The 10,305-nt window shown below is 39.5% G+C and overlaps 1 protein-coding gene across 1 annotated transcript; it reads right to left on the bottom strand.

The window, feature by feature from the left end:
- Positions 1 to 2,266: 2,266 nt before the first annotated feature.
- cUnh22orf23 (chromosome Un C22orf23 homolog) lies at positions 2,267 to 4,150 on the bottom strand (the record flags this gene model as incomplete). The annotated part of the gene is made up of 6 exons (XM_080843999.1): positions 2,267 to 2,377; positions 2,663 to 2,763; positions 3,307 to 3,438; positions 3,600 to 3,776; positions 3,909 to 3,971; positions 4,063 to 4,150. The coding sequence occupies 6 exons, from the start codon at positions 4,148 to 4,150 to the stop codon at positions 2,267 to 2,269; spliced, it is 672 nt and encodes a 223-aa protein (XP_080700125.1).
- Between the last annotated feature and the right edge of the window lie 6,155 nt (positions 4,151 to 10,305).

The following is a 10,305-nucleotide window of genomic DNA, read 5'->3' as shown; positions in this document are numbered from 1 at the left end:
TGGCATGGTTTACATAAGTGTAGGTTATTAGTATGACAATCACGGCAAGAACACATGTCTTCCAGATGATTCTGCTGGTCACATTCCTCTCTGCCTCAGCAACAGCTTGGGCTCAAAGTCTCTCTTCCTCTGCCTGGTGACCTCTGGGATCCCGGTTTAATTACAGTGCATGAAATGCCCTGTATTGTTATTCCTAGGCTTCTTCTTCTTCTTATTCTTGTTACCTTTTTCTGCGATTAATTCAGCCCGAACTGCTTAACGTAGAAACTTCATTCAAACTTTGTCGCGTAGGTCTTGTAAACGACACTTATGCTATGTATTTTTCACTTTTCTAAACTTTATACTTTTTAAGATATTAAAGAAAAACGAATATAAATTTCTCCCATTGACTTACATTGGGCCATTATGACATCATAATAGGGTCTTTAAACTGGCTTGCACCTGTGCTTTACTGACACCTGTGCCAAATCAAAGGACCCTCTTCTCTCTCTGTCCCTCTCAATTTAACTGTAACTAGGAACATTAAGACACCATCCATTCTCTATTTTTTTTTCTCCATCTCTCCATCTTTCTCTCTCAGTCAACTTTCTCTCACACTCAATCTCTCTTCTTCACTCCATTTTTATCTCCTTTTTTCAATATTTTCACTCTCTCTTTATCTCTTCATCCAGAGCCACTCTTGTTCACTCTTCTTTCCTTCTTCCACTCTTCTTTCCTTTCTTATTTTCTTCTTCCATTTTTCTTTCCTTCTTCCACTCTTCTTGCCTTTCTTTTTTCCTTCATCCACTCTTCTTTCCTTCTTCCACTTTTCTTTCCTTTCTTCACTCTTCTTTCCTTCTTACACTCTTCTTTCCTTTATTCTTTCCTTCTTTCACTCTTCTTTCTTTTCTTATTTCCTTCTTCCACTCTTCTTTCCTTCCTTCACTCTTCTTTCCTTTCTTCTTTCATTATTTCACTCTTCTTTCTTTTCTTCTTTCCTTCTTCCACTCTTCTTTCCTTTCTTCACTCTTCTTTCTTTTCTTCTTTCCTTCTTTCACTCTTCTTTCCTTTCTTCTTTCCTTCTTCCACTCTGCTCTCCTTTCTTCACTCTTATTTCCTTTTGTCTTTCCTTCTTCCACTCTTCTTTCCTTTCTTTTTTCCTTCTTTCACTCTTCTTTCTTTTCTTCTTCCTTTCTGAACCTTTGCATTTCATGCACTGGTATTTCCTTCAGGAAATGCATTTTCTAGTTTTGTATTCCATGTTTCAGAGTGCTGTCAAGATCCTTTTGTGCTTAAGGGTCCCCACCATTTTCAGCTGTGTTTCTTGTGGCCATCTTATTCTTCTTACTCTTTTTTTTCTCTTAGCAACTCACTTTCATCATCTTTTTCTTTCTTATGTCTTTTAACCATCTCTTTAATACACTTTTATATCCCCAAATACATTCATCAGTGTCTTGCCATCAAATTGACCTGTCATTCTACTGTCTTTGATTTTTTTACAATCAATGTTGTTTCTTGTTCAGTGTGCTTTCGTGTCTATATTTCACCTCATGTGAGAGGGGCTAGACTACAACTTCTGTTAAATGAAAATGTACTAGAGTGTCAACTATCGCATCACTATGAATTATTTATTTCCAACCAAATAAGTGGATGAGGGAAAAGCACTTGTTTTTTGTGGTGGACTAGAGTTGGAGGTGTTATTTACCATTTAGTTTTGACCAAAAACAAACAGATTGATAGAATGGGCTCTGGCTTGTATACACATTGTAGATGTATGACTGGGTCCAGTAGTGGTGATCTAAGAGAGTCTGAAATTTGGTATACGTTCAAAAATTGTGGTAGCGATGCAGTGTGACAAATTTTGTGAATTTTGACCCTTCACATCAGAAGATATTGGCTAGATTTTAGCATTGAACATTATCCACTAGGTGGAGCCACTCCACAAATGAGTCGTAATGATCTGGGGTCATGCACCTCCTCGTGCTAACCTCCCAGCAGCTGCGGTCAACTTTGGGCCTATAGCATTATGATGTGTTTAAACAAAACTGACCAAATAACACTCAAGTACAACATAGGAAATGAAATACTTATTTGAATAATGCTCTTAATCATAAATACTGGTAAGTAGGATAATATCTGGGGGGGTTTCTGAATCCTAGTCTATATGTCCATACTGAAAGCTTTTAAATTGGCTCCATGATATTTTAAGTTTTGTGTCAGTAATAGCACGAAACGAAAAGAGGCAGTGTGTCTTTTTCATGTAGTGAATAAGCTGTTGCCAAAAGTGTCAGACGGGGTGAGTGTCATTGCCGAAGTTCTCTTCTTTCTTCTTCTCTTTTAAGAGGGACTTTAATGAAGCACTGCGAGCCTTGTCGATCAACTCCAGCTCCCGAATTTTCTGTGAAAAGGCAGCCAGGTCAAATGCAATAAGTTAGTTGGTGCATGATGGACATTTACATAATTCTAACAGTGAGCTACTGACAGTGACGTACTTTATAATTAAGTATGGCATTGGTTACAATTACGTATCCAGTTATCTGATTGGTTAATTGCTATCGTATCCAGTTATCTGATTGGTTGATTGTTATCATATCCAGTTAAAACTTAACAATGCAATAAAATCATCATTATCTGGTTAATCACATCCTAATTGAATCATTTGATTAAGGTTTAACTGGGTCACCTGTGAGATCTCAGTATTGATGACATTCTGGTAATGATGACCCATCCCAACTGAGGTCATCTCCTCTAAGAACTGTTTCCGGTCTTCAATCTCCTCCAGAACTATGATATAAAAATATACAAACGTTGATACTCAAACACAACATACAAATCTCAGTGACAAGAGACTGTATATGTACTTAATGTATGCTTCATGATTATGCCTGTTCAATTTAAATTGGATTTGCCTATCATGTAGTTTATTGGTGATAAGACATCCTGATAGCAATGCTATTTCTAAACATAACCTCATATCTTCACTTTTAACTCCTTTCCATAGATTAGACTAAGATTTTCAAGATTAAAGATTAAAAGATTAAAATCCAATCAACTTTTTGTCAAATTCAGCAAATTTCTCCTCATGGTCCTCTGAGTCTGCACTCAAAATAGTTCCAGTGTTTGATCGTACTGCCTATGTAAATGGGAAACAAACACAGTGGCTTGGACCGAGCCATACGCAATTCCAGCCTGTCCCCACACTGTTTCAGAAGCATGGAAGGGAATTTAATTGGCAATTGGGCTCAAATATTAACAACTTTTCACCAGAATCACAGAATTCTTTTTTGGATTTTAAATAATCAATCTTTTATATTGTAATTTTCTCACCCTCTTCAAATCTATCCTTCTCCTCTTCTACAGACTTCTCCTTTGCTAGATTCCTAGACCCTTTGGGTTTGGGGTCCTCTTGGACACCCGCCAAGATGTTCTGCAATCTCTTCTTCTCTTTTTCCAGATCCCCTGAAAGAGTGAACACAATACAGACTCTCAGAGAACATGATCAGAGTGCACCATTTTTTTTAAGAGCATTCATCCCAGATAATTAATAAACTAATGTTCCACCGCATATGATTAGAAAAATAGGACAACAGAATGTTAGCACCAGATGGCGCACCACATACGTGTCGCACTGGGGCGGAACATCTCCCTTTTGTAGTTGTCTCCCGCTTTGCACGTTTCAGCCTGCCGTCTCAGTGGTTTGGCCGCAAGGGGCGCTGATGTCTTGATGGCCTTAGGTTTTGGCTGAGGAGGAGGCGCCGATGTGGTAGGGTTACAGTTGAGTGGAAGGGCTTCCCCCTCTGGAGAAAAGGTGTTGTAAGGGTTTGAGTCTGAGATTAATCACATACGACTTAAAAATAGTGCATACGCTCCTGACTATCCTACAGCTGGGATGCACTTAAATAATACAAATAACTGGACCCTGTGCGTACTCCTTAGATGACCGCTGAGTTTTCTCTGCTGGAAGTTGTTGAGCTGTGACTCTTGCATCATCACTGTTGGCCCCAGGGAGAAACGGATATTTGTGGAAAAGTTAGTCTAATGTAGGCAAAGTTATCATAAACGTATGCACAGGCATTCACCTACATTTCAGCATTTCCTGAGTTTCCTTGCTGTACTGGGACGCTCGTGGACAGTTCCAGAGTCCCCCGGGTCCATTTCTGAGATGCTCCATCTGACACACCAGACAGGGTTATTTTCAGGAAACAATGTAACTTGGCTTGCTATCATAAGCGAAGAACATAATTTTGCTTATAGCCTAACGTTAGCCAGCAGGACAAGAAACCAGAAGTAGCTGGCTAGGACGGTTATCGTACGACAATCGGGAAATACAAGACACAACTGATCAAATAATTAGATTTTAAATGTACATAATTACAAAAATGGGATACCGTACCGTTACTGGTTTTACCCTCAAATCATTTACGAACGAGTTAGCTAGCTTGCTACCAGGCAGCTTCAGCTTGTCACAAGTTGTGTCAAGTTGCTGTGGTAACAAGTAAGCGGGGTGTGTTCGCAAAGACAGTCAGATGCGCAGTAATGAGGAAAAGGCTGAAACGTTTTCTACCGCACAGACACAAAGATTACAATCAGTTTGTTCTTTTATCATTTCATTTTTGCAGTGACAACCCACCACTAGAATGATAGACACTATGAGCACAACATTTCAAAAGACCATAACAGTAAGGCAGCTAACTTAATTACTTTCTAGTCGAAGGTATAAATAATAAACCTTTTTTTTATTATTGCATCAATTTTTTTTTTAATTATTAGATGCGAGGTTAACCCATAAAGCACACGTGATTGACAGCAAGATTTTGCAATATTCATGAATTAATTAATTAGTAATTCATTTAGTAATTAAGTTGGCCTTTATCTACATTTACAGAATGCACGTGGGGAGCCTAATAACCTAGCCAAAAGTATTCAGACTAGGATAGAAAAGACAAAATGGAAAATAATGAAATATAATAAACACAATGAAATAAAGATACAACATGGTTATGTTAAACAAAATACACTTTAGACATTTTTGCTATTTTGATATTAAAACAGCTTATGGAGTAAAAAAAAAAAAAAAAACTATTTGGAACTGCAATAAGCTGTCACCCGGATAATGATGGACATACGTAGTAAGGACATGATGGATGTACTAAGGACATACTACTAGATGTTTTGTTGATAGGGTTGAAGACTGGCCATTTAAAGATGTTGGGTTGTGGAGTTTTGTGTGAGGTTGCTGTGCAAGAAATCAAAAAAAAATTATCGTATTGCTCTTTTCTATATTGCAAAATGACTGGCAGGCATATACTGAATTTCATATGGCTGATCAAAGAGCCCTGGATTTTAATTTGTTGTTGGTTGCTATTAGAATATGATGACTGGCTATTCATTTAAGTTTTACTACAGCTTTAATAAGTAATGACCTGCTATGATATGTTTTTGTAGTGGACATATCTGTCTACCAAACTGTGAGGAGGAAAGGCCAAGAGTACTCAAGGTGAAGAACAGGGGCTTAAATACATTACTCAGGCACTTGGTGTCAGTCAGTGATAACCAGGGTTATCATAATGCTATGGATATGGCTTTTGAAAGTCTATAAATGACCCATCTTTATCCCGAAGTTGTGAAGAACACATAGGAGAGTTGAACATTGTTACGTAGCTTTTCTGACTAAAATAATTCATAGCGCACATTCACACACATTTTTAAAATTTGAATTGCCTCCAAATATGCCCTGTAGGCTAGCCCCAAGTTGTCATATATCTACCTCAGATTAAAATTAAGTGGTCAGATCGGCCCTTATGGGTAATTTCTTGCATTTTACAGAAAGTATATCCCCAGTTTCTAACTGTAGTTTTAGTATTTTCTGCTAAAGTTCCTCAATGCCAAAATACAATCCTTAGGGAGCCTAATGTTTCAGATTTAATTGTGTTTTGTCTTTTGTGGGCCTGTCGTTCCACTTGATGTGCTCCCGGTGTGAGTCTCATACTGGTTTAATACCAAGGTGGAAGTGGTGGTCCGCCCACACTCCTTAGATGGACTCGCTTTCTGCCACCAAAGTTTATACTGACGCCGCACCTGGGAAGAGCAAGAGAACATGGCTTGTGTTATGCATTCAAATTAGTTCTTAGTTATTACTTAGTCCATATCACTCACATACGTTACTGCCAATACCAGAGTTTGACTTTTGCACAACATTTCAACTAACTGTTACATAATGTTACTAAATGTTACATGCCAGTGACACCATTACTGTTCAAAATTAGGTAGAGGCGAAAACTATAAAGAAAATGACGGTAACAATGAGCCTCTTATAAACCTTTTGACAGCAACATAGGGCTGGAGAGAGAAGGAAGGGAAGAAAGGGGAGGTGTTTAGAGAGGAAACAATGAGCATTGTGGAATTCGTAACAAAAGAAGTCATGGATCTGATACAGATACACTGGGATTTGATCAAATATATATTTAATATACAGCCTTCTGAGCAGATGTTTGAGGCTAACTTACCTCATCATTGAGGAGACAGTGGACAAGAAAGATGAAAGTCCCTTGTTGCGAGGTGAGAATTATGAAGGGAATTTCCAAGACCTTGCTTCTTGCTGTGAACAGGCCAAGTATCCAGGGGCAACCGAGGATCACAAACTGAGCCATGACTTTGAACAGCAGGACTCTGGAGTGGAGGGTGACATGTTTTGTTAAAGTAGATCACTAATACCTCCACAGACCTCACACAAAGCTGTGTGAATATCAAGAAGCCTTTAAATGCAGTGTGACCTTTATTTACTATGAGCTATGATCTTGTTTGTTGTTTGTGTGTATGTTGTCTAGCACTAGATGTGTGTGTGTGTGTGTGTGTGTGTGTGTCTGTAAATGTGTGTGTGTGTCAGTGGTTATTTCCCCTATACACAAAAATATTACACATTTGCATCTTACCTGGTGTATTTCACCGTAGACACATCACTGCTTGCCTCTTTTAGGGTGAAGTGGAGAGTGACCGTGATGACAACGAAGAGTATGATGTTGCCCTGGTAAAAGAGGCAAACAGACAGCAGTTTCAGTTACATCACATTCTCAAGTGTATTTCTTTTGCCAGTTTTATTCATTTTTCATACGTACCGTAATAATGACGCAAACAGGACCAAGGAAACTCCATATAAACCCATCATTTGTCTGGAGCCAGCACCTACGCAGAAGACAAATACAGTAAATATACATCTACTAAGTTCAACATCTTCAAACAGTAGTATTGCAATTGCTGTTCCCATCTTTTTACTCACTGCTGACTTCCGTATCCATCTGGCATCACCCCAGCAGACACTGCCACAATGACCAGTGGAATTCCATAGCCAATCAGGAGCTTGTACCTCCAGTGTGGCCCCGCCCGATCATTGGGTTTGACCTGTCTGAGCTTCCTGACAGACAGGAGGAGCAGCAGGGCCTCCATGGACATCCACACGAAGCAGCACAGGAAGAGGAAGTGCAAGACCCCTGAGAGCACCTTACACAGCACCTGAGGGGACACTGAGGCTGTGATTGGCGTTCCGTGTATAGCTAGTATACTGAAAGGGCTGGATAGTGTACCACTGCACCCTTTCAGATAGGCAGCTTTCACAGGGTTGCGAGTTGACATTTTTTTCGTGATATGATGCCAGACAAAAACACCAAAACAAGCTTCTTTTTCCCATCTTTGTATTGCAAACTTGCAATTGTTGTCTAAGTCTACCCTATATTAGACGGGTAGGTAGGATAGTGCTTCCAAAGCAAAGCACTTTATTGGTCTTCCTAGGTTTCTTATTCTTCTAAGCGAATTTCTGCAAATAATCCACCTTGAACTGCTTAACGTCTGCTGAGTTATTTACATTTTTCTACACTTAAAGTGGCATTATCCAAAAATTGTACTTCAGGGTTAGGGTAAGGATCATCAGTATTACCTTAAAATGACAGCTTAAAAAACATTGGGTCGCTACATTGACTTTTAATATGGAGAATCCCACCTATATTTCAGAATGAGATTATATTTTAATTCAAACGACTTAGCATCAAGTGATATTATCTACTAGCCTAGTCTACTAGCTTAACTAAGCAAGTACCTTCTGCTTGGCCCTGCTTGCTTGCTGTTAGCACTGATGGCTGAGAAGATGCCCATCCAACATGGATTTCAACTACCAATCTTCTTTGTATAAAACTAGACCAATGTTTAGGGTTGTTTACAACATTATAGGATTGAAGTCTTTGTTGACTCCAGATGTGCTACATTTTAGTTATTATTAGGCTAGTCCTTTAAAATACAGTTCTCAATTGTAAGGAAGGGAATATATATTAATGGTTTAAAAGCACTGTATGAAAAACGCTTATGTATACCAAATAATCTACTTATCCCTTTCAATACTGAAGTTTGATTTAAGGTCATTTTGGTAACCGCAGGTAATAGGTGATAATTCAAATGAAGGCCCAACATGGCTGATTGCAAATAATAACCACCTGGTAGGGCTGGATAAGATGCAGGTAGTTCTGGATGCACAGGAACATGAAATGAGCTAGCAGCAGGCAGATGCAGAGGTTCAGACGACCTGCGTTAGTCACTCTGGGGTTGAAACGGCAGAGGGCAAAGGTCAACAAAGCCACGATCAGGAACAGCAACCCGATGGACACCAAGACGGTATTCAGCACCTCCAAGATTAAATATCCCTGAAAATCAAATGATAATAATTTGTCAATAAAAATTATAATATTTTTAGTATAAATGAGAAATCACTATAATACTGTAAAAATGTGGATAACAACCTTGTTATATGTTATGTGGTGATTATTTTCTGTTTGCATGATCAAAGCAAAGGTGGACAGGTGGACACAGGTGCACACAGTGAATCCGGTGTTGGTTTGGCTGACTTGGCATCCGTCTTCTAGCCAAGAACTGACATTCCAGTAAACGCAAGACACCTCCCCCATTGGACCTGAGGGCTAGATGAATAAGAGATGTGTTCATTTCACTTGGAGGAAATATAAAAAATAATGAAACTGGATTCGATCACATTCTAAAATCAGACCATTAACAGCATCTGTTGGGACTGTGGTGCAAGTGATGCGTAGAGTATGTGTTGATGATATTGTAATTGCAGCTCGAGTGAAACAAAGATTCGAACATTGTTTAAACTGGCATATGAAACAAACTGGAGTCTCACTCTGACGTGTTGGAAGGTGATGTTGACTCCATCAGTTAGTGTCTTGTCCTGAGTTCTTGGTAAGATGATGGATACTACTTTGGACAACATGGTCTTCATTGTATCATGTTCTGTTTTGAAGAGGCTGGCCTTAAGGACATCCTGCATATTGTTGTAGGACATCAGCACCACAGATGCAGAACCTAGGCGACAGGTGAGGAAAGTTTATTCCACTTGTGAAAGACAGGGCAAAGCCATCTGGGAAGAGGAGGTAGCAGGATATAAATCCAGAGGTGGAGAAGTTAGAAGCTAAACAGACAGTGGGTCCGTTTTATGGAGGAGCCTGGCATCCCAAAGCAACTTTCAAAATGTTTTATGCTAGATATGTCTTTGCTACACACGTGATATGGAGAAGTACTGACAGAATAGATCAGGACTTAATGCACACCAGTTAATGGGAATTGTGTGTGTGGCATGAGTGTACCATTGTTATTCTGGGCGATTCCAAGGAGGTCAATGTCTAAAAGAGCATCAGAAGTCCTCAGTTTAGAGGGTCCTGTTAGAGAGGCATTCGGTCCAATGCTCACAATTTGTAACTCTGTAACAAAAAAAAAGTTATCAATCACACAGCCCAGTCATCCCATCTATGGTTGGAGGGAAAAAACTGGTCAGACACACACCTGTGGCGCTTGTGGTAATGGTCTTGTTGGTGAGACTCGGTCGCACCAGTGTAGACGCCAGCCACTCGGCAGATTGAACCAGAGCACCCCCATAAAATGTCAGATTCCCTTGGTTAGTATTCAGTAAATTATCCAGTGCGTTTATCACTACCTGTGGGCAAAAGAACAACAAAATGGAAAATCCCAAACTGTTACCTAAAAGAGGAATACATTTGTAATCTTGTGTAGGCTGTGATGAAACATGACCACAAGTTTGAGTTAGGGCCTAAGTATCAAAACAAGCGTCCCTGACCTCACACAGGTCCAGTACCCATGAGGACCCAGGCTCATTTCTAAAGCCCACTCCCCATCTCCCTCTCCCACTCATTTTCTGTCCTGGCGAATAATGCCATTTTATTGTCCATATATTCTCTGCACCATTAAAAAAAAATGTGAAACAAGCAGGGACAGAATGACAGCACTTTGAGGCGAGACTCACCTGCTCTG

This window comes from Sprattus sprattus (assembly GCF_963457725.1).
Source record: "Sprattus sprattus genome assembly, chromosome: 1".
Classification (NCBI taxonomy): domain Eukaryota; kingdom Metazoa; phylum Chordata; class Actinopteri; order Clupeiformes; family Clupeidae; genus Sprattus; species Sprattus sprattus.
This window is presented reverse-complemented; position numbering and strand designations above follow the sequence as displayed.